Source organism: Argopecten irradians, chromosome 3, assembly GCF_041381155.1.
Source record: "Argopecten irradians isolate NY chromosome 3, Ai_NY, whole genome shotgun sequence".
In the NCBI taxonomy this organism is placed as follows: domain Eukaryota; kingdom Metazoa; phylum Mollusca; class Bivalvia; order Pectinida; family Pectinidae; genus Argopecten; species Argopecten irradians.
The window spans coordinates 16,896,648-16,923,181 of record NC_091136.1 but is presented as its reverse complement, the minus strand read 5'-3'; the positions used below and the strand labels follow the sequence as shown (position 1 = coordinate 16,923,181).

At 36.5% G+C, this 26,534-nt stretch overlaps 1 protein-coding gene across 1 annotated transcript; it reads left to right on the top strand.

Annotated features, from left to right (window-relative positions):
* Positions 1–252: 252 nt before the first annotated feature.
* Positions 253–26,333, top strand: LOC138319506 (mucin-5AC-like). Its single transcript, XM_069262661.1, has 16 exons — positions 253–1,152; positions 9,153–9,251; positions 10,339–10,389; positions 11,687–11,790; positions 12,326–12,393; positions 15,279–15,445; positions 17,000–18,330; positions 18,382–18,944; positions 19,032–19,996; positions 20,215–20,315; positions 22,036–22,094; positions 23,351–23,547; positions 25,176–25,199; positions 25,429–25,522; positions 25,971–26,104; positions 26,299–26,333. The coding sequence occupies exons 1-16, from the start codon at positions 519–521 to the stop codon at positions 26,331–26,333; spliced, it is 4,626 nt and encodes a 1,541-aa protein (XP_069118762.1). The 5' UTR covers positions 253–518.
* The last annotated feature ends 201 nt before the right edge of the window (positions 26,334–26,534 follow it).

Below are 26,534 nucleotides of genomic sequence, written 5' to 3'. Positions count from 1 at the left end.
TCAATACGTTCAAGCATGCGTAATACATTTTGTACTTATTGGACGACATACAAATTATCTGTGGTGTATTATAGGAAAATCAAACGACTCACATTGATTCAATACAGCTCAAGGTTTCTATTTCGCAATACCTGACCCCTCTTTAACAAAAAAGCTTTGGTTCCAAATTATTTATTGAACAATTCTTTGTCACATACTGCCGTCAAGCTTGGGTAACGCATTCAGAGAGCCAATCAATAACTGGGTAGGTGATGCTATATACCTGGGCTTTAACAGAACTATAGGCAGGTGAGCGAAATCATGATGACAGCGGCTATGGATAGTCTGTGGATAATATATATCTAAAAGAGGCATCTCAAGCTAGCTAACATTAATTAGCCTTGCTCTGTTCCATACAATAGCACGGTATAACAGTTCCATATTTTCAACTTTGGTACCTGTGTATAAAAAGTACGTTCTATTAGAGCCATCTTCACTGCTGTCTGTACGCCAGTAAGGAGCTCTCTGAACTTGGTGGCATGCCTGCCGTAAAAAATGTACAAGTAGCAGCCTTTACCCCACCTCCCGGAGCAGAACCAGGTGAAGGAGATGGGAAGCTACCATCTAGACCAGGCACTAGTAACAGCAAGGCAGCGTCATCCTCTAGGCCCGCAACAGCAGAAAAAGATGTTGTGACGATTTCTGCTTCAGGATCTGGGAAAAACGATGTGAAAACACCCTCGCGTCCTGGAAGTTCCGAAAAAAATGCCAAGGTTTGGCCAAGCCCCACATCTGAGGAAGAAACGTATCATCCACCCCCTTCACTTCTGTCGCCCTCTGGATTGCAGGGTCTACAATTGCCCCCAGTTCGACAAGATTTGAAGCTTGAAGGCCTAAATGATGAGGAAGAGTTGGCCTCAGGATCAGAGGTGCCTTCCTGGATTCCTAAATCATACTTTGCTGATCAAGGATTTACCTGGAGTGCACCACCTCTAAACTTCCAGAGGCGCTCGTTTGATAATTTAGGAAAGGAAGGTTCTTTTGAAATCTCGTTCAGTCCTCCACCTGATGATCAAATCTATGAAAAAAAGAGGAATATTTGGACCCCACCTCCAGACCCAGCATTCCCTCCATATAAGGATGATAATCTTATTATTCCTGGCTCTCCATCAGGTGAGGCATGCTTTTTTTTTAATCTGATATTTTTCTTTATTTCTCCTGTTATTTAAATGTTTAATCTCAAAATTTAGATAATTCATTAAATTATTTTGAAATATCATTTGTTTTCCAAATTTTCCAATTGTCTTGCTACCTTTGAATGTTTTTTATCCTGATTGTTCTCAGCCCTATCTTTTTAAAACTAAAAGGACTGCGAACTCATGTTTTAGTTGGAGACTCATTTTCAATGTCTTACTCATCAGTCTCCCATCTCTTGATATCATATATAATAGTGAATGTGTACAACACATTCTTTTATGTTGTGGAAGAAGCTTAATTCACACAAAATCTTCCCCTCAGAACAGCGAGTACATTAATGGAATAATATGTAATGATGATGTGATTATACATATATGTACAGTTTGCATACAGAAATGCAAAAAATTGTATCTTGTAATTTTCAATTAAATTTTTTTTTGAATTGCAATTCATGTATATTGCCACATTGTAATGAAGTAAAAAAACAAACTTAAAGATAGGATAATTACAAGCTTCAGTGCTTCACTACTGAAAAGTGATAACTCTATGTCAGCATGACCATTGCGTATGGGCTATGATGGCAGAGTGAGGTCCCAACAATAATAATGCCATAATGCCACATCCTTTGGGTCATTGATGGCTGCTTGTCGGTGGTTTTTCTCTGAGTACTCCATCTCAATTCCTCCACTATCTAAACCTGGCACGTCTTTACCGTAAATAACCCTGGCAGTTAAAATAATTTGAAGAGCCATTGTGTTTTCTATGTGTTTGATTTGAGGTTATTTGAATACATTGAAATAATTATGTGGAGGCAAGAGCATCTATTTCTTACATACACTTGTATTTAATTTGTTAATCTATATATGCCTGCAACATTGATGATAATGAATGAAACAATGTTGTGCAGTGCTACAAAATGTGAGCACCTAACTAATATCACCTCTTATAATACAACTTTGTTATATAGCTAGGCCACACAATTTCAAAATGTTTAATAACTTGATACGAGTAAGGCAATCACACATTAAAAATATCTCATTTGAGATATGTCATGATAAAAAAGTTTATCAAGAAGCAAACAAATGTTATCACTGCTGGCAGTTTTTTTCTCATACAGAATAAAAACAAATCCCTCTGACTGGAGTAATTTGGAAAGGGTATTGGATGCTTCTGTATAACACCTTCAAATAATTTCATTTGTACAGAACAAAAATTGAAAAAAAAAATGAGACAATAAAAAAAAATTTTAAAAAAAAATGATACAATATACTTACTTAGGATGAAGAATGAAAAGTAGCTGTATGCTCTATCTTTATAAGAATTAAGTAATCCCCGGTTTAGGGTTGGGTAATGTCCAATATGTAGGTTCATAGAAACTTGCATATAATATAGTTGTTCCAGTATCTATGCAGGTGAAGTTTATTCATAACACCCCTCCCAACCTTCATCCCCAACAAAAAGGCGGCCCCATCAAGTGTTACTTCTTGTAATGACTCTGACAGTAAATAGGACATTTGACTTAAAGATGTTCCACCGCTGACAAACGGTATTTTTTCTCTATCAAATACCGGAGCAGAGGATTTAGTATTTGTCTTCGGTTACAAAAATTACTTAATTTACACCATTAACCATTGAAAAGTTTGAGCTTCTAATTTCACTTAAAGATGAAAATACCAAAATTATTTTCTGCATCCCGAAAAAATTCAGTGGCATTATATCCTATATTGAATGAAGCACCAAAAGCAAAATAAATCATTTCGTATTATTTTTTGTGTTAATTAGACATACATATACACGATTAAACACCAATTATAGTTCAAATTGTGAGTATCATTTATGGTCCGTCGGCGGTGGACCATCTTTATTGTAGACTTACTGTAGAAGAACAGAGAAAATACACATTCCTGTCGAGTGCCCCGACCAGGAATCGAACCCAGGTCTCGAACCCAGGTCTCCGGCGTGGAAATCTACGACTTTACCGACTAAGCCAAATAAGCATGCTCCTTCAGCCGAGCGACAGAGACTGTATTTAACACTATGTACAAATCACATTCACCCGCTCCTTTTACAAACCTATGATTTCCTACCATATTTATCCATCCATTTTTTTAACCATTGAAAATTTGATTGAAAATAAAAATGTTTTGGTTTGAGCTAAGTATTATTTTTCATTAATGCAGAATAAAAAGCCCTCTCTCACTTGTTTTGGAAGGATTATTGGAAACTTAAAACTCAGAAAATCATAATTAAACAAGAGGCCCAGAGGGCCTGTATCGCTCACCTGGTTTTTTGTTAGTAATTATCACAAGACTCAGACAATTAAAAAATAAGCAAAATTGACTCCCAAAGTTTAATTTGAATCACAACCATACAATGATGCTATTGATACCATACAAATATGCTATCCAATACATAGGTTCAGAGACAAAGTAATTTATATGAAAATAGTAGCCTAATTGACCTTTTGACCTCGCATCTATTGCCGTCTAAGGCCCCGGGGGTCAGCCCTATCATTTGTACAATTTCAAATCCCAACCCTATAAGGATGCTACCATTGCATTATAAATGCTCTTCCATTCTTAGTTGCAGAGAAGAAGTCGTTTATATGGAAATAGCTAAATTGACCCCTTTTGACCCCACCCTTCAGGCCCCCGGGGGGTCAGCCCCATCATTTGCAAAATTTTGAATTCAAACCCTATAAGGATGTAACCATTGCATTATGAGCGTAATCCCATGTTAAGTTGCAGAGAAAAAGTTATTTATATGGAAATTGACCACTTTTGACCCCGCCCCTCAGGCCCCCGGGGTCAGCCCTATCATTTGCACAATTTTGAATTCCCACACTATAAGGATACTACCATTGTATTATGGGTGCTATAACGTGCTTAGTTTCAGAGAAGAAGTCGTTTATATGGAAATAGCCAAATTGGCCCCTTTTGACCCCGCCCCTCAGACCCCCTGGGGGTCAGCCCCATCATTTGTACAATTTTGAATCCCCATCCTATAAGGATGCTACCATTGCATTATGGGTGCTATCCCATGCTTGGTTTCAGAGAAGAAGTCGTTTATATGGAAATAGCCAAATTGAACCCTTTTGACCCCGCCCCTCAGGCCCCCGGGGGTCAGCCACATCATTTGTACAATTTTGAATCCCCAACCTATAAAGATACTACCATTGCATTATGAGTGCTATCTCATGCTTAGTTTCAGAGAAGAAGTCGTTTATATGGAAATAGCCAAATTGACCCCATTTGACCCCGCCCCTCAGGCCCCCGGGGGTCTGCCCATCATTTGTACAATTTTGAATCCCCACCCTATAAGGATGCTACCATTGCATTATGGGTGCTATCCCATGCTTGGTTTCAGAGAAGAAGTCGTTTATATGGAAATAGCCAAATTGAACACTTTTGACCCCGCCCCTCAGGCCCCCGGGGGGTCATCCCCATCATTTGTACAATTTTTAATCCCTACCCTATAACGATACTACCATTGCATTATGAGTGCTATCTCATGCTTAGTTTCAGAGAAGAAGTCGTTTATATGGAAATAGCCAAATGGACCCCATTTGACCCCGCCCCTCAGGCCCCCGGGGGGTCAGCCCCATCATTTGTACAATTTTGAATCCCCACCCTATGAGGATGCTACCATTGCATTATGGGTGCTATCCCATGCTTGGTTTCAGAGAAGAAGTCGTTTATATGGAAATAGCCAAATGGACCCCATTTGACCCCGCCCCTCAGGCCCCCGGGGGGTCAGCCCCATCATTTGTACAATTTTGAATCCCCACCCTATAAGGCTGCTACCATTGCATTATGGGTGCTATCCCATGCTTGGTTTCAGAGAAGAAGTCGTTTATATGGAAATAGCCAAATGGACCCCATTTGACCCCGCCCCTCAGGCCCCCGGGGGGTCAGCCCCATCATTTGTACAATTTTGAATCCCCACCCTATAAGGATGCTACCATTGCATTATGGGTGCTATCCCATGCTTGGTTTCAGAGAAGAAGTCGTTTATATGGAAATAGCCAAATTGACCCCTTTTGGCCCCGCCCCTCAGGCCCCTGGGGGGTCAGCCCCATCATTTGTACAATTTTCAGTTAGTAGCCCATAAGGATGCTACCAGCCAAATTTTGTTGAAATCCGACCAGCGGTTATGGAGAAGAAGTCAATTGTTGACGGACGGACGGACGGACGGACGACGGACGACGGACGACGGACGACGGACGACGGACGCCGGACGCCGGACGCCACGGTATGGCATAAGCTCACCTTGGTCCTTCGGACCAGGTGAGCTAAAAATAAAGTTAGTAGGGAGCTTCTTTTTTTAATCAAGAAATGCAATTTTAACATCATTAACCATTTAAGATAATGCAAATTGAAATGGGAAATTTTTGGTAGTGGACACTTTTAATGCAAGCGGAAATGTAAATGTGTAATAAGTATCTGAAAATGTGTAGTTTTTACTTTTAATCTGCAAAAAAAGTACCGGGGGTATGTGCACTTATACACTTTTCAGCCACTATAGCCCTATCTAATTATATACCCAGGTATGGCCTGGTATCAGCATGACTCTGATGAATATATAGTTTGATCTTATTTTTAAAAGCACATTTTTGTGAGCTAAATCTGTTACATGTTACCACAAACAAATACAGCATAAATATTTTGTTCTACAATCCTTATGAAACCTTAAACAAAAAATATTGACAAATTCCATGACATTGTGAAGTATTTTAATTCATTAGATACCGTTGAAGTTCCAAATGGTATGTAGGAATACGAATGGTACAACATGTACTGTCATGTAGGCCATTCAGGTTTTCCCCCAGTTACTCTGGCTTTCCTTGACAGCTCCTAAACCTGCATCCTACCAGGCATATCCTAAACGGTTATGACTGCTCAATAGAATGTTAAAAGTCAAATCAAACCATGTCTAGATTAATACAATCTAATTATATGATTTGTGGGACAAGTGAATGTTGACATGACACACTTGTCCATTTGAATATCATGATATTGATTATGACCAGGACCTTAAATTATATTGTACAATGTACAGTCATGGGGCATAAGTATTTGTCACTGTTGTTTTTTCCCAATATAATGTATTTTTATTTTTTTCTTGGAATTTTCCTGATCTCATTTATCGATATATTTTCACCAAATTTGGCATACTTATAGAAAATTGTCTACACTTTCAACTCATAATATTTTCAAAATATTCCGATGCTTCTTTTTCAAAATATCATTATTTTGGTGCATCGCTCAATTTTTATGACATCATTTCCTTCTTTGTTCTTACCAAAATGTCAACGAAATGTTTTGTTTTCTTATAAAAATGTTCTGTTTTCTCAAAAAGTCAGTAACAGATAATTATGCAATTATCATGAGCTGAAAATGTAGACAATGATCTATAAGTATGCCAAATTTGGTTAAATTTCATCAATAGATGAGATCAGGAAAATTCAAAGAAAAAAAGTAAAAAAATAGATTAAAATAATTATGGCATCTTATGGTAACAATGTTTCACACTTTGGCAGAGTTTTTTCCCTTCCCTTTATGGGCATATTGATTCATAAGAAATTAGGATAAATTGTTATAATACATCATTTAAAATTTATCCTGGGTAAGAGGCCTTCGTTTTACCCCAAATGCACCCATAAAGTCACTTTGGTCGTCCTTGTAGACAGGTTTGAGTAGATTTAAATCAATATAAGTTCTATAAGCCTAAATTTATAAATTTTGCTTACAGGGATATGAACCTAAAATAATAGTCCAGTAAAGATAGGATGTTACCCCAAAATAATTACAACAGAGTTTTTTCTTTGTTTTTCATACAGATCTGCCTTTGTTTTATACAAGAAAAAAGGCCCTACAAATAAAACTTTGGGAAAATTCTTTTCTTGGACCCCTGAAAAATAAGAAAAGTAGGGATATTTGCTTAATTTGCCAACTTTTAAGTCAAATATAAACTTAAATGGTTGTCGTGAGATACTAAAAAATACTGTTTTGCAAGAACAGTATTAGGACAGCACAGATTGCTTCATGTTAGAGTGAATTTACCTCTAGTTCAGTCAGAAGAGCACGCATTCGAGCCTGGCTGATGGCCCACTTCTCTCGCCATGTTACCTTATCATAACTTATGAAATATTTACTACTTCAACTACAGGAGGCACCTCAAGAAGATACATGTACTGTGGTAATTTATATATAGAACCTAGAATTAAACTAAATATGAAATGTCAACTAATAACTCTTTACTTCATTATCTGTTGACAGAATTTGATAGGCATTTATTGACAATGTTTATTTATTCAAGGTTTTAATTTGATGACCCTTTAAACATGACAATAATGTCAGACTTGCATTTTTTAAACTGTGTACAACATTTTTGTATTAAGTTTCCATATTTTACAGTTATCAGCATTTTATAATTATAGAGCTAAACAATGTCTTGGTTTATAGGGCAATATAACAGTGTCTATAAAAATCACTGAACTTTAAACCGATTCAGAGTACCTATATAATTTAAATATCAAACTAGCAAAATACAAGTCATGTGTCAATATATTCTGAACGTGTTTCTTTACAGAAAGGTTAATGTGCCTTTAAGTTATATATTTAGGGCTGCAGTGATATATCATTATTCCCGTATGTTTAGTTGTTTTCGCCAGTGCCCTATTGAATTGTCTGCTGTTTCAAGGGTCAGATGTTTAAATGAAGGGGACTGCTTCATATCAAACCAAAGTGGAAATTAAAGCTTAATTGTAAAATTGAATTGATATGTGAATATCACAAATCAATCAATGTGTTTTGCGATGAATTAGTTGCACACCTTGACAACCACAGGAACCTTGCACAAAATTTTTTAACCAACAGTATACATATGTATAATATAAGAACCCCTCATCTCTTCTGGAGGAGGACTTGAAGCTTAAAGAATAGAAAATACCTGGTAACTTATCTAAGTTTTTAGCTCACCTGATCCAATGGACCAAGGTAAGCCAATGCAATACCGTGTGCGATGTTTTTCCTCCGTCCGTTGACAATCGACTTGTTCTTCATATATCTGCTTGTTGGAATTTAACGAAATTTCATTGGTTACGCATCTTTATGGTTCCAGACTCAGAATTGTATATTTGTCAAGCTAATATAATTCCCAGGGGCCTGACTCAATCTGGCTTAATATTGATATAAATGAGTTCTTCTCTGAAACCAAACATAGGATAACACTCTTAGTGCATTGGTAGCATTATAATGAAAAGCATCCTTTTGGTGTGAGAATTCAAACTGTACTAACAATACGCAGCTGAAGGCCTGAGGGTCGGGGCCAAAAGGGTCAATTTGGCTATTTCCATATAAACAATTTCTTCTCTGAAACCAAACATTGGATAAAACTTGTTGGGCTGTCAACCTTCCTGGGGGCCAGGGCCAAAAGAAGATCAAACTGGTTATTTCTATGTTAACATCCTCTTCTCTATAACTAAGAATTATAGATATCTCTCATAATGAATTGGTAGCATCCTTACATGTATGTGGTGGAAATTCAAAATTTTACAAATGGGGATACTGACCCCTGGGAGCTTCACATGACAGGGCCAGATTAGACCAATTTCATATAAATGACTTCTTTGAAACAAAACTTTTGATGTCGTGCTCATATGGCATTGGCAGCATCCTTGTGGGGTGGGGATCCAAAATTGTACAAATGATAGGGCTTACCCCTTGGGGACCTGGGGCTTAAAGGGGTCAATTGTAAGAATTTTTGTGATTATAACTGATTACGGTATATACCGTAAATAAACCAGGTGAGCAATACAGGCCCTTTGGGCCTCTTGTAAAAACTAAGTAGAATCATAAATTGCAATTATTGCAATTAATAATGGCCATCGGAAATCCACATGTTGTGGTTCTGCTGCATGCATGGCCACCTAATAGAATAAGAATATCCTTATATACCCGTTTTAATGTTTTCAGGGTCCACATTGTCCCGACGAAAACCTTGCATTGCACTGGCTGTAGCAGCAGCTATCATTTTGGCTGTGGTAGTAATTGCACTTGGAGTCTACTATGGAAGTAAGTATTTATATCCACTGTTATGAAAATATCATTTTAAATCAAATAATATTTAGTTTGAATTACCAAGTCTTAATTATTCCTGGAACAGGGAACAACATAGGAAACTTTTCATATAGAACTTTTTATACCCCCGCAGCAAAGGTCGGGTATACTGGAATCGGGTTGTCTGTCTTTTCATCCATCTGTCTGTCCATCCGTCTGATTACAGTCTGTAGAGTGTAGACACAACTTTGTCAGGCGGACTCCTCCTAAACTAATTGACAGATTTTGATAAAACTTGGTACAGTCAGAACCCCATCTTCGCTAGCCAAGGCTTCTGATTACGTTACACTCCACTTTGTGGAGTGTAACGTAATCAGAAGCCTTGGCTAGCGAAGATGTCAGAACCCTGACACACAGGGGAGTTGAATAAAGTATAGGATTCTGTAATGTCCCTTTTTAATGGAATTATTACTAAATTTGTGCAGCGGGGGTTATTAGTCGTCCACTCTGGTGACAGTTCTTGTTTGATTAAATTTGTATGAACAAATTTTTTTTTACTGGCACATACATTTTTGTCTTTACAAAGCTTTCAAAAGATACTGGCTACATCCTTAATTACTAGCGGCTTTAAAGAGAATGTTTCCATTTTCAATAAAAATGTTCAAACATTTTATTGTGCAGATATTTCATTTCATTGTTCTATAAGCAAAATGGAGAAGATTTGTATAGATTATGTTTGATTTTGTAAGTAAATCATTGGTTATGGATACAAAATAATGTAGCTTCACAGTCTATTTCAAAATGTCTTATTGTAAAAAAAAGTCTGCTGAAAAACAATGTGTCCATTATGTTTCATCATTTACAATATCCCATTGTTCCAATAGTGAGGCTATTTTATTTCAGATATAAATCTGATGGTACAGATCTAGAAAAAAATTACTGGAATTTATGTAAGAGTTGATATCAATAAATCAAATACCAGAAGATTAAACTGGTAATTTGAATAAGTTCCTAAATTTTATAAATTGAATAAGTACTAAAGTTACTGATTTACATACAATGTAATCAACCTCGCCAATAAAGATGATTTATTCTTTTGTAGCTTTGTCCAATGAAAGTAGTTCAACAGATTCATCCACTTCAGCTTCTGTTGGTGAGTAAAGATATTACAGTTGTGGTATACTAATCTAATTAAGCTAGTTTATCTACCATCTGAATGTAAGTAAAACATAACATTTTTTGGTGTTTTTAAAAAAGACGCTTTTCTGTTTGAATAGATTATACATCTAAATATTCTTGATTCTAGTAGGTTTGCTTATCTTATGTCTTTTATTGGGACATATACAGTAGTCCCCCATTTTATAACCGCCCCTGATATACCACCAACCCTGCATATCGCCACAATTTTGTTTGGAACAAATTTCCTCACTACCGTGTAATCAATTATTGTCGCTGGGCTCAATTTTTGTGATTTATAAAATTTTACAATTTCGTTAGGACTTAAATTCATGGAGAAGGCAAAATTTACCTGATGTTTGTATATATCCATTAAAAAGATAAGTTTTCGTGGAGTTGTAAATTCGTTAATTTTGGTCAATAAACGAAATCCATAAAAATTAAACCCCCACAAAAATTAATGATTTATAGTATATAGGCCTAAACCCTGTTAATACCGCCAAACCTGGCATATATACCGCCATCTACCAACCCCTTTCAAGTACAAAAGTTACTACTTAGTACCCACCATTACCACATGGTTTACGTTTTTCGCCTAAGGTATCATTGATACATGTACCAGTCTCCAAGGCCTTCAGTCATGCAAAAATAATCATCAGACAATGGGCTAATTAACTAATTAATGCATTTTAAACACTGTCAAAACTACTCTGACCCTGTCAAAATGTCAAGTGTTTTGATAGTCAATCTTGCAAGTGTGGGATTGTAAAAAAGAGACTGTGACTTTGTAGTACAATGATAACTGTTAACTATTATTCATAAGTGGAACCATTCTTTAAAGTCTGGTGCATTCCTACAAAATACGCCTCACATGTTTATGAGGACTGAGAGAGGACTTCTCTCCCGCCATCTTGGTAAATCTAAATGTGAAACTCTCTAAGTGTTCTATTTAATAAATAACAAGATTTCCACTTAGGAATTCCCCGACTGTGGTGGACGCTATCGATTGTGATTGGAATTTACATATTGTAAATCCTGTTGTACCACCAACACCACCCACCATCCCCAAGTTATACTGACAATCACATTGGTACTTCATGGTCAGAAGGTGGCAGTATAAGGGGGGACTACTGTATATGCAAAAGAATTGATTTAGCTTTCTTTTTTATGTAAATAATCCTTAATTAATTTTAGTAGTACATTTACTTTTGTATTGTAGGATATTCTAAGCTATGTAAAGTTGTATGACCATGAACTAAACTTGATTATTTCAGCCTACAGTGCCCAAATCAGAATGCTTGGTATAGCTTGGAGTGCAGACCTTTTAGACCCCAATAGTGCAGCATATGCCAACCTTTCAGCCCAAGTCATTGCTGATGTATGAAAATGGCATAAGTATTTTTGAAAGTTTGATAACTGATTAGGTGAAAATTAATCTAATCTTCAGGGGTTTCCTCGTGTTTTTAGTGATAATTTAGTGTTGAAAAATATCTTTACTTTAAGTTTTCCCAATCCATGTATCATTTTCCAAGATTATGATTTCAAAAGTCAATTGTCAAATATTTTTGGTCACATATTAAGGTCAATCATTGTCCACAGGTTGGGTGGACTGATATAGTATTTTGATGATTTTTAAGCTTTACATTTGACTCGATAAGACAAGTATTTGTTAAAAAAAAGGGTTTTTATTCACAGTTCAAAGGCGTCTCGCGTGGTATTTAGTAGTGTAACGTGACAGTGACAAATCCTTCTCACTTACAAATTCTTGTATTCAATGAGGGGGCAGAGGGAATTATTAGATATTATAGTATTTCTCACTTTAGCTGTCAATTCTAATAAATTACTTTTACAAATATTAATATTGTTTTCTTAAATATTTGTCATATAAATTTATCCATGGATTTTTTTTCTAGCTTGAAGCCATATTTGCAGCAAGTGGATTGAGTAGCTTGTTCGAAAGTGCCACTATAATTGGGTTCAGGTATGATTAAATTTATTCATTCTTACTTTTTGCATTAAAGTACACAATTCTGTCTTACAATGGGAACTTGTGGTAAAGAGGATTCATACAAATATGACTCATTATTTTTTTTTAATTTATTATTAATTATTAACTTCTTTTCCATAACTGCTGGTCGGAATTTTAACAAATTTGACTGGTAGCATTCTTGTGGGGTACTGACTAAAAATTATACAAGGGGCCTATAGGGGAGGGGCCAAAAAGTGTCAATTTTGCTATTTCCATATGAAACTAAGCATGGGATAGCAGTCTCATATTATGCAATGGTAGTATCCTTATAGGGTGGGGATTCAAAATTATACAAATGGTGGGCTCAAAATTATACAAATGGTGGGCTGACGCCTCGGGGATCTGAGAGGCGGGACAAAAAGTGTCAATTTTGCTATTTCCATATGAATGACTTTTTCTCTGAAACTAAGCATGGCATAGCGCTCATATTATGCAATGGTAGTATCCTTACAGGGTGGGGATTCAAAATTATACAATTGATAGGGCTGACGCCTCTCGGGATCTCAGAGGCGGGACAAAAAGTGTCAATGTTGCTATTTCCTTATATGAATGACTTTTTCTCTGAAACTAAGCATGGCATAGCACTCATAATGCAATGGGAGCATTCTTATAGGGTGGGGATTCAAAATTGTACAAATAATGGGGCTGACCCCCAGGGTCTGAGACGCAGGCCAAAAGGGTTAATTAGGCTACTATTTTCATATAAATTACTTCCTCTCTGAAACTATGTATTGGATAGCACTCATAGTCGTATGGTATCTATAGCATTGTTATATGGTTTGGATTCAAAATTAAGCAAATCATGGGGTCAATTTTGCTAATTTTTAGATCACCTGAGACAAAGTCTCAAGTGACCTATTCTAATCGCCTTTTGTCCGTCGTGTGTCATATGTGTCCATAAACAATTTACACTTTCGACTTCTTCTCCAAAACCGCTGAAGCAATTTCAATAAAATTTTGCACAAACCTTCTAAGGTATAAGGCCAATCAAAGTTGTGAATTAAATGACCCCCACCCCTAGGGGGCTGTAGGCGGGGCCAAAAGGGGTAAAAATGGCTAAAATTAAAAAAAACTTCTTCTCCACTCACAGATGTGGTATAGAATCAAATACTTTTCATAGAAAAAAAGGTCTAAAGGCCCACTACAAAAATTTGAATTACATGACCCTGGGGTCTCAGGTTTCCCCTATGGAGGGGGTTAAGTTTACTATAGTTTATATAGGGAAAACAGATTTTTGAGCATTATTTGGTCATTTATGATAGGAAATTAGTCAAATGTTGTCAGAAATATTCCTATGAGATGGCCATTGAATCCTATTAATAAATTTTCCATGACTGACCCCAGGAGCCTTAGGGGCGTGGCCAAAATGGGTCAAATAGGCTAAAACTTCAAAAATCTTCTCCTCTGAAATTCTGGAAATGGTAGAATCAAATACTTTTCATAAATAGAAAGGTCTTAAGGTCCTTTACAAAAATTGTGAATTATATGACCCTGGGGTCTCACGTTTTCCCCTTGGGAGGGGGTCAAGTTTACTATAGTTTATATAGGGAAAACACATTTATGAGCATTTTTTGCTCAATTTTCATTGGAAACGAGTCAAACTTGGTTAGAATGATTAGCCTGAGATAACATTTTAATATCATATCCATATTGGTCCAGGCCGACCCCCTGGGGGCTGAGGGGCGGGGCCAAAAAAGGTCAAATAGGCTAAAACTTCAAAAATATTCTTTTAAAAATCTGGAAATGGTATAATCGAATACACTTTATAGATGAAAAGGTCTTAAAATCTGTTTATAAAAATTATAAATTATATGACCCTGGGGTCTCCTGTTTCCCCTTGGGGAGGGGGTCAAGTTTACTATGGTTTATATAGGAAAAACACATCAATGAGCATTTTTTGCTCAATTTTCATAGGAAATGAGTCAAACTTGGTTAGAATTATTAGCCTGAGATAGCATATTTTAATATCATATCCACATTGGTCCTGGCCGACCCCCTGGGGGCAGAGGGGCGGGGCTAAAAAAGGGTCAAATAGGCTAAAACTTCAAAAATCTTCTAAACTTCTTGATATAGTAGAATCAAATAATTATAGATGGAAAGGTCTTCAGGTGTTTTATAAAAACTGTGAATTATATGACCTTGGGGTCTCACGTTACCCCCTGGGGAGGGGTCAAGTTTACTTAAGTTTATATAGGAAAAACATATTTGTGAACATTATTTGCCCAATTTTCGTAGGAAATTAGTCAAACTTGATTAGAATTATTAGCCTAAGATATAGCATTTTAACATCCATATCTGTCTTCGATGATCCCCTGGGGGACCAGAGGGGCAGGACCAAATTTAACAGGGTCAAATTGATTGAAATTTCAAAAAATACCTCTAAGTTCACAGGTTTGATGGAAGCAAATACTCTTCATAGTCTAAAAAGGTCAAATTTATAAATCACTGACCAACTTCAAGGCCCAGCATATAGTGTTTATATGTCTTTAATTTGTTTCATTATTTGTTTCATTATATATTCTAACTCAGGTGACCGTTAAGGCCCATGGGCCTCTTGTTAAAAGATCTATCAAAAGTTATTTCCTTTTGTAGCCATATAGTGCAAAAATTAACTAAGGGAGATAACTCTTGATAAAGCAAACTATTACAAAGGATGTTTGGTACTTCACTAAATGCAAAGGACAAGTCAGGAAAAAAAAAAAAGAAAAAAAATATTAAGGGGAGGGGTAAACCTAGTTGAGAGAACTTCCAAAAACTTTTAAGAGGTTATTGTTTAAGGTCATTATTCCTAACACAAAGGAAACGTAGCATAAGACATTTTCTGAAACTGCTTTCAGCTCTGGAAGTGTGGTATGTCATAGTCAAATAAATATGAAAAGTTCTGGAAGTTCAGGAGGTAATGCAGGCCATACCGCAGCAGATGTTCAAAATGCTATCACAGAGCAGAACAGCGTAGCTACTGGACCTTTGTCTAACATCGATGCAAGTGCTTTGGTAGTAACAGGTCAGTTAATTTATAAATCATTTTTTTGAAGTGATATATGTATGAAAATATGTAACATATTTAAAGATTAAGACATCAAGAGCATAATGAGCTTTAGGTTGTGTTAAATTTTCCATTTTTTGCTTTGTTCTGTTTGGGTTTTTTTATGTAGAATTTTCAAGAAACCATAAACAGAGTCATTGGAAAAATGGATAAAATTCCTTATCATTTTCTTTAGAATTTTCTTATGTGGGACTATATTTTGTAAACTGGAGGAGACTAATTATAATAGTGTTTGTATGTCTGTCAGCTGTCTGTCAGGATGTTGTTGGTTTCCAGATGATATTTTGATAATGGGTTAGGGGATTTTATTGAAATATCATGCAATGGTAGCTTTTTAGGTATTACGGGATTGAATTTCAGGTCAAAAGGCCTGTAACAAAGTTCACTGTTACTAAAAAAGGATTAGGTCACTGATATAGCTTGTCAGAATTGTCAGGGGATATGACATAATGTGCGTGTGTTGATTTAGCAATAACCAGAATACTTCTTTTAAATCATTATAGTTCTTTGGGACAGCTAGAGAGCAGTATTCAAATGAAATACTTGATATTACAATCAAGACTATCAAACGATGGTGAATTACTGTATATTAATATATATGTACATTATTATAACATTGTTTTAGTGATACAGAACCAGGGTTGATTTGGATATTCAGCTAGTTATAAAAGCTAGATACCGTATTCGACCCAATAAGTTGAAGAATTGTAAAAATAATGAAAAGGTGCTAATAAGACGAAATTATTGCAAATACATACGTTTTGTGTAGTTTTGGTCTTTATTTATGCCTAAGCAATTAAAATCATGGCCTAAAAAAGCAAAGGGGCGCTTCTAGAGACATGGAGGCTTATTTGGTCAAATACGGTACTTAAATGGGAATGTATGATTATACATGTACTTAGTTCTGTATTGTCTATCAAAAGTACATAGCCACATCAGGTCCTTGGTTCTAATCTGCATAATGTAGGTAGTTACTATAGATTTGAAACTATACCTTGTAAAATCAATTTTCACGATACAATACTAGTCATGTGCATACTTTTAGAAGGTGTCATGTCTCCCTCAACTTGCCAGCAGCAGTCATTTGTATATATGACGATAAACAAAAGAGACACTCATTACTATATCTAAGGAGACCCCAATTTGTCCTTTCATATAATTTATTACACAATTAAAAATTCATTTGTTGTTTTGGCTTTTTGCAATGAAGAGAGAAAGAGGGGCAGCTGCAGCTTTGCATGCAGGTGTCCATCCAACCGCATTTAAGTCTATCGTTATGAGCATTCTGTTGCACAGACTCAATATTCACTTTTTTACATGCGTTCACCCTCTTTCACCAAGAATATAAGGTACTGGGATATAATTAAAGATTAATTTGTTCTCCTTCAATGTATATTCAAGGAACAGATTGTCCAAATATCCAATTTGATCTCCTGTGGTACGGCACCTTATTCAGATAAATTACATTGATGTTTTAAATTATTTCTGATTATTTTTGTATGTCATTTGCAGTAACAGAAACAACCACTGCTGCTGCAGCCACTACATCATCGGGAACGACCACTACATCATCAGGAACGACCACTACATCATCAGGAACAACCACTACATCATCAGGAACGACTACTACATCATCAGGTACGACCACTACATCAGGAACGACTGCTACATCTTCAGGAACTACTAACTCTGCAGTCACACCATCCAGTTCAACAAGCATGTCAACAACAGCCACTTCAACTCAAGGATCAACAAGTATGTCCACAACACAAACAGCAAGTCAGGGATCATCAAGCATATCCACAACACCCACTGCAAGTCAGGGATCAACAAGCATATCGACAACACCCACTGCAAGTCAGGGATCATCAAGCATGTCCACGACACCCACTGCAAGTCAGGGATCAACAAGCATATCGACAACACCCACTGCAAGTCAGGGATCATCAAGCATATCCACGACACCCACTGCAAGTCAGGGATCAACAAGTATGTCCACAACACCCACTGCAAGTCAGGGATCAACAAGCATGTCAACGACACACACTGCAAGTCAAGGATCAACAAGCATGTCCACAACACCCACTGCAAGTCAGGGATCATCAAGCATGTCCACGACACCCACTGCAAGTCAGGGATCAACAAGCATGTCCACAACACCCACTGCAAGTCAGGGATCATCAAGTATGTCCACGACACCCACTGCAAGTCAGAGATCAACAAGTATGTCCACGACACCCACTGCAAGTCAGGATCAACAAGTATGTCCACGACACCCACTGCAAGTCAGATATCAACAAGTATGTCCACGACACCCACTGCAAGTCAGGGATCATCAAGTATGTCCACGACACCCACTGCAAGTCAGGGATCATCAAGTATGTCCACGACACCCACTGCAAGTCAGGGATCAACAAGTATGTCCACGACACCCACTGCAAGTCAGATATCAACAAGCATGCCAACGACACCCACTGCAAGTCAGGGATCAACAAGCATGCCAACGACACCTACTGCAACTCAGGGATCAACAAGCATGCCAACGACACCCAATGCAACTCAGGGATCAACAAGCATGCCAACGACACCCAATGCAAGTCAGAGATCAACAAGCATGTCCACAACACCGTCTGCAAGTCAGGGATCATCAAGCATGTCCACGACACCTACTGCAAGTCAGGGATCATCAAGTATGTCCACGACACCCACTGCAAGTCAGATATCAACAAGTATGTCCACGACACCTACTGAAAGTCAGGGATCAACAAGTATGTCCCCAACACCCACTGCAAATCAGGATAGGGTCAACAGGTATGTTTTCATGCCAACGACACCTACTGCAAGTCTAGGTCAACAAGCATGTCCCAACACCCACTGCAAGTCTGGGTCAACAGGTATGCTTTCATCACCAACTGCAAGTCAGGATCAACAGGCATGCTTTCATCACCCACTCCAAGTCTTGGGTCAACAGGTATGCCTTCATCACCAACTGCAAGTTTAGGATCAACAGGTATGCCTTCATCACCAACTGCAAGTTTAGGATCAACAGGTATGCATTCATCACCAACTGCAAGTTTAGGATCAACAGGTATGCCTTCATCACCCACTCCAAGTCTTGGGTTAACAGGTATGCTTTCATCGCCAACTGCAACTTTAGGATCAACAGGTATGCTTTCATCGCCCACTCCAAGTCTTGGGTCAACAGGTATGCTTTCATCACCAACTGCAAGTTTAGGATCAACAGGCATACTTTCATCACCAGGTATGCTTTCATCGCCAACTGCAAGTTTAGGATCAACAGGTATGCTTTCATCGCCCACTCCAAGTCTTGGGTCAACAGGTATGCTTTCATCGCCAACTGCAACTTTAGGATCAACAGGTATGCTTTCATCGCCCACTCCAAGTCTTGGGTCAACAGGTATGCTTTCATCACCAACTGCAAGTTTAGGATCAACAGGTACTTTCATCACCAGGTAGTTCATGCAACTGCAAGTTTAGGATCAACAGGTATGCTTTCATCCCAACTCCAAGTCTTGGTCAACAGGTATGCTTTCATCACCAACTGCAAGTTTAGGATCAACAGGCATACTTTCATCACCAGGTATGCTTTCATCGCCAACTGCAAGTTAGGATCAACAGGTATGCTTTCATCGCCCACTCCAAGTCTTGGGTCAACAGGTATGCTTTCATCACCAACTGCAAGTTTAGGATCAACAGGTATGCATTCATCACCAACTGCAAGTTTAGGATCAACAGGCATGCTTTCATCACCCACTCCAAGTCTTGGGTCAACAGGTATGCCTTCATCACCAACTGCAAGTTTAGGATCAACAGGTATGCCTTCATCACCAACTGCAAGTTTAGGATCAACAGGTATGCATTCATCACCAACTGCAAGTTTAGGATCAACAGGTATGCCTTCATCACCCACTCCAAGTCTTGGGTTAACAGGTATGCTTTCATCGCCAACTGCAACTTTAGGATCAACAGGTATGCTTTCATCGCCCACTCCAAGTCTTGGGTCAACAGGTATGCTTTCATCACCAACTGCAAGTTTAGGATCAACAGGCATACTTTCATCACCAGGTATGCTTTCATCGCCAACTGCAAGTTTAGGATCAACAGGTATGCTTTCATCGCCCACTCCAAGTCTTGGGTCAACAGGTATGCTTTCATCACCAACTGCAAGTTTAGGATCAACAGGTATGCTTTCATCGCCAACTCCAAGTCTAGGTTCTAATGGTATGCTTTCATCACCCACTGCAAGTCTAGGGTCAACAGATATATTCCCATCTACAACTGATATTATGGCTTCAACAACTACCATATCTCCATCAGCAACACCTACTATGCCATACTCCAACTATACTTCAACGCCCTTCAACTTTTCCTCAACAACTACCAACTATACTACGATGCCTACTAATGACACGACCTCTCCTGAAAACATGACCATGCCTACAACGGCCACACAGATTGAGTATGTTAACGAGACGATCCCAACATCAGGTCAGTGGCATTTATATGTACATGTCTTCAATGCCAAATCTGTTTATTTAAGCATTGATGTTACTATTTTTTAACTTCATCAGGGTATGAAAGAAATTTTGTTTGCAAACTGTGTGAATCCGCGTATTCTCACAAAAGAATTTTTTAATTATAGTTCATATCAATTGCAATATATATGTCACTATTAAGAAACAATAAGATATTTTTTGACATTACAGAATTTGAAGGTAGTATCTCACTAGCAGGAGAATTCACATCAGACTTGGAAAATTCCTCTTCGGAAGCATATCAGAATTTTTCTCAAAATTTTATTGCTGGGGTATGTATAAATTATTTAATGTCATAAAATAGAAGTGAGTAAGGGGAAATAACTCTTAATATGATAAAGTTTTACACTTACTTAGTTCTGCTACTGCCTATAGTACACAGCATAAAGGGAGTGGGACGACTGGTTTGTGTTGTCTGTATAATGTGACTAGGTGGTGTGTACCATTATTGTCATTCCTCTTATGTTTTCACTATATTATAACGTTACCAATGATGTATCTAGTTCAATGGTGTATGACTGTCATTTTTAACAGATATTTTCAATGACGCGCTGGCACTCATCATTTAAAATATCTGTCAAAAAATGCAGTTTATATACCAGTAAACAACAAAAAAAATGATATCTTAAATGTCACCGGCTTTAAATGGGATGTTAATATATATAATCTACTAACTTACCAACAAAATCTTACTTACCTTTTCATAATAGAAATAAGCATGCATATCTAATTTATAATTTTCTGAATCAGATCATTGTTTCTATTACGTAATTAATATATTTTTTTAAAATTAAAAATCAAAATTAGTAATAAAGTATTAGTAATTTAAGTCACAGATGAATTAATATTGATTAAAGTTCTTCAAACAACGATCAATGCATATACATGATTGCATATATGTCACATGCAGTCTAAATAATATATGATGGATCTTATCCTTTTGATGATCAAATGGTCATACTAATTTCAATTTCCAATATGTTCTGAGTTACTTAGTCCCACCTTCTTATATTAAGAACTCTTAAAGAGACAATTCACTCAGGCTAATTCTTTTACATAACCAAGAAGCAAAATATGACATAAATGTATTGTTCTACATTCCTTCTGAAACATGTAACATAAAATATTGACCAATTCCACGTCATTGTTTATTATTTTAATTGAGACCGTTGTAATTACAAATCGTTGATCAATACGATAAAGTAGGTACAAACTTGAACGCTGTACCCATACCCGAGTCAAAGTCATGCAAGTTAAACCAAATGAACTACATAACCACTGAGGAAGTGATAAAAATGATAAGGTAAACAACTACTATCAGAGCAATTTGAGCAGTTCTAGACTAAAGTTGCATTACTCTACGAGAAAGGGACAGGGTTCGGCAAATACAATATGTTTTGAACCACAATGTGAAATGGCAGTCAGCGAGCGAGTTTGAACATTTCACACGTATTTCACCACCATGGGCTTTTCTGGCATATCACAGCAAAACCGAACTGATCTAATTTCCATTAGAACTGGTTTATTCCTATATATTTTAATTTTCTCTTAGACTGAATTGTCCCTTTAAAAAGGCGATAGAAATGCATTGCCATCTGAGCATTTGGTAGGGCTACAAAATATTTATTATATGCAATAAATACTGCAGGTGCCTAGCAGAATTACAAATATAATGTTTATGCCGTTTATATTTTCTTCATACATTATGAAGCAAGGTTACATTTAATACACTTTTTACTACTTTTTATACAATGAGGATACAAATTGACAATTCTCCCAGATTGCATATTTTTGTGTATTACTTCCCCTCACAAAACGCAACATAATGAAATCAGAACTTTTGCATTTCTATAAAATGCCTCTTAGAATGACTGTTATTTGTGTATTTGTAGTAATATCCAATTGTGAAATGAAAGGTCAAAACTGAAAAATAATAAGAATGGGGTATATTTGTAAAATAAGAAGTTTTATTATTATTTTTTCATTTAACAGATGGACAATGCTTTTGCAAATGACACCAACTATAATAGAACTGAAGTGACTAATATCACGTAAGTTAAAAATATAAGTCATCACTACTGTGTAAAATTGATCTTTTGAATAGGAAGACTTTTTTTCCAGTTCATATGGGGGAAAACAAAGATTAAGTTCCTGTGGAACTACTGTGATAATAATACCATTTCAATTCCATAAGCATCTTGCATATTTCTTTCACAGATCTTTGATGTCAATTTGAATTGCATAAGAAAAGTTAGATGTGAATTATTAACTAATTTAAAACCGTATTCCACATATAATAGCATAATTTGATATAATAATGGTTTAATTTATAAACCTATAATTGAGTGATTGCATTTCAAATATGATTGTTGTGTACCATATTTCAGCAGTGAAAACATTCTTTAATATGTTTGATATCATTATTAGTCCCCTGTCGGTTTCACCGGAGGGGATTACAGTGTTTGTCCCTGTCTGTCTGTCTGGATTTGGTTTCCAGACACAAACTTAAGAACAAAGTGATGGAGCAAATACTAACTTAAGAACGAATTGAGGGATTTTGATAAACTTAATTCACACAATGGTAGCATATTGAGAAAATACAGCTTGGGATTGAATCTGGAGTAAAAGGTCAAATACAAAGGTCACTATTACTAAAAATAGATTGTTCCAAAAATATTAGTTTCCAGACAATAACTTGAGAATTAAAATCAACAGAATCTTTCAATTTGGATGTGTGTTGCTTGCAACACTTTAGTACTGTAAGCTTGTTATTATTGCTTTGTTATGCTATCATTGTATGAATTAAGTACAAATTCTGCTGATGTGTTCTCAATCCATCAATATGTTCTTAAGTTATCATCTGGAAACCAAATCCAGACAGACAGAGGGATAGATAGACAAGGACAGACACTATAGTCCCCTCGGGTTTCACTGGTAGGAGACTAATTAGGTAGCAGAGTACAGTAGATTTGTAAAATTCAACAAAATAAAGTGCAGGCTTTAATTATATACACACAGGTTTTTTTTTACCTTAAGTAACACTTTTACAAAAGTATTCATATTTTTAATCTACACAACATTTTCAATTGTTATGCAGTTTTGAGTTATTTAAATTAAATTATAATCATTATTCTCAATATTATTTTGGGTTTATGAAGTCATAGTCAAAAAAGGATGGACTTTCATTTTCATAAATGCTTTGCGTCTATGAAGAATCCTTCCATTTTTTGTCTATGACTTCATAAACCCAAAATTATGCTTAAAAATATATATGTATTATTCAACTAGACAATCATTTTTCTTTCAGGGAAGGAAGTATTGTAACGAACTTTTTGATTATCTTCAATTCTGTGATCATCACAGCAGATACAAATAATGAAAGTGAGACTGATGCATTTTCAAGTTCTTTTGTTGCTACCATTATTTTTGAAAATGTTCCGTTGTTGGAGGAAATATTTGGGCTCCCTGTCGTCCAGGAGGAGATCCATGTTGCGCAGATAATAGGTGAGTATAAATTGCACTTGATTGTGACCAGTTATTGGTAATTGATTTGAGATCAAAATGAAGAAAAATACATACATCCTAATGTTATTTACAATGTTAGGAGAGGGAAAACTATTTATAGGCCTGTCTGGATGCTTGCCATTATGAATTGATTTTCAATTTTGTTGCTTGCAATAACAGCAGTTGAAGGGAAATGAACCTCCACAAAATCACTAGTAATTAATCTCAAACATTTGTTTAAGATCCACTCCTGGCTCCAGGATCATGAAACAATCTTAGGCTTAAGTATAGACTTAGCCAATCAGAAATGATGTAACTTTTTGTAACATCATCTATAATTGGCTAAGTCTAAACTTAAGACAGTTTTGGACTTAAGATTGTTTCATGATCCTGAGGCCAGACCTGTTTATCACACTCCTGTTTAGTAGTCAATGCAAACTACAAAATCAACTATCGGTCCCTTCTTATTCTCTATCAGATAAGCAATTCATCAACAACCAATACATTGGATTTAAATTCATTTTGTCTTGTAAACGTATATATATCTTCAGTGTTCTGTTGGGTCAGTGTTCTGTTGGGGCAAAACTGTATCTTTCTAAACACTGCCCATGATACTGGCAAGCATAACTCATTTTTATCTCACCTGGTCCGAAGGTGACCTTATGCAATACCACAATCTAATAAAAATTAGACTTGTAATTCCGTTCTACTACAATGCTCTTTGATACTCTCTGATACAAAATCTAACAACTCCCCGTTCTGGGTCACCTCAGCATGACCCCGCTGGGTAGCCAATCAGTGTGTCACCTATGGAATCTTCGGTGTAATTGAATCTCTCGGAAGTTAGTATAACCTAGCTGCTATTAGTACTTTGAGATGTTTCTATTCTAGGTCATGACGAGGTGAATGAATGGAGAGTTGTTAGATCTTGTATTGGAGCATATCATAGAGCATCATAGTGGAGCAGAATTATAAGTCTAATTGTAATTAGATAAATATGATACAATGGCGTCCGTAATCCATCGTTGGTCATACCTCGTCTGTCTGTCAACTATTGACTTATTCATATTACTGCTGGCTGGAATTTAACAAAATTTACCTGGTAGCATCCTTATGGGGTGCTGACTGAAATTTGTACAAATGGTCGGGCTGACCCCCTGAGGGATGGTGCTAAAAGGGATCAATTAGGCTATTTAGAATTGACTTCTTTTCAGAAACTAAGCGTTTGATAACACTCATATTGCATTGGTTTCCCTTATGGGATGGGGAATCAAAATTGTACAAATTGTGGGAGCCATATCTTCCGGGAGCCTGTGGGGTGGGGTCAAAGGATTAATTTGGCTGATACCATAAAAACAACTTCTCTAAAAGTCAGCATTGGATAACACTCTGAGTCAGATGGTATTGATTGCATCATGTTATTGTGGAAATTCAGAATTATACAAATTGTGGGGTGCTATCTCTAATTGTAAGATTTTTTGTGATAATTACTAAATAAACCAGGTGAGCAATACAGGCCCTCCTTTTATATATTTACAACAATGATGCGAAAACTACCAATGTTAGATTTGTTTAGAGAGAACATTGAAATTATAATATAAACATCAATATTCCTTTGATATTTGCAGTTACAGTTCTGGTGCCTAAAATCAGTAAGTATTTCACAAATCTGTACATGATACTGGCAAATTGAATATCGCTTGTGCATTTTGTACTTGTTTATCTGTCCAAAGTTTCAATTCTGCATTCACATATGCATTAAGATTCTTCTGGTATTACCAGTAATTGATTATGCAATTAGCCTGTACTTTTAAGAGCTTCTTTAGCAATGTAAAAATGAATTTTATTATTTGTCTATTGAAGTGCTTTTCTTTATCTTAGGATTGACCTGTTTAATGGACTATTGGCCAGATGATTGGAGAATGGCTTGCGGCCTAGCTCTTGATGAATTGACTATTGATACTAGTTCTTGTAGGTACGTAAATGGTATATATCATTTTGGCTTCAGAATGTTAACAAGATTGAATTTTGTTGAACAACAAATCAGGATTGAAGTGCAATTTCTGTCCAAGAAAACCAAGATGGATATCAAAGTCATGTTGTCATAATGAAAACTTCAACTAATTCAATTTTCTTTTCAACGACCCCAAAGGTTGCAAGATGACTATTAATGCACTTTTCATATTCTTTTGAGTACACCTGCTACATATGTTTAAAGTCTGTTCCAGTAAATTGCGAAGTTCAAGCATGTTTCATTAAGAATGTTATTTGCCGAACCAAAATACAATGTATCTTATTGGGCTCTGCCCTTGGAACTACATGATATATTGATTGTCATATATATATATGCTTCAGATTAGTTTCAATCAGTTTCAAATGCTTTGAGGTATATTGATATACATCATATGTAATTTGTTGTTTAGTGCCAGTAAAGTTCTTATTGGCTGTTTACAATACTACTTGCGACACATCCAAGACTGTACACCTGCAGCTATTGTTGAAACACTATTGGATGCAAGCTATCCAGTTTCCATAATAAAGGACACCGTGTGCCTAGGTTTGTACAATATTGAAAATATATACTAGTTTGTTACAACGCACTGGTCACTTGGTGGAATTCACCAATACGATAGTATCGGATACCCCTCCTTTCGTGAGTAAATACAAATCTTGAAACAGATTAGCAATGGTAAGCCTCTTTATTTCATTTTTGGCTGAATTATTGAAATATGTTGGCTTGTGAATTCCCAGGAAGAGATGCTCCACTCTGCAATCCACTTGAGTAAGAAAAATCTGTTTCAGGTCCAGTTTGAATGGTTTCTTCTTGCATCAATGAGGAGTCAGAAAAATCATGAAGCTGTGAGCCAGAAGATATAGTAGATTCCAGCTCTGAAGAGGATTTGGATGAATTCAGTTGTTTTTTCCTAGAAAGATAAAACATTGGTAGTAAAACACTTCACAAATAAAATAAACTAATATGTTCTAAC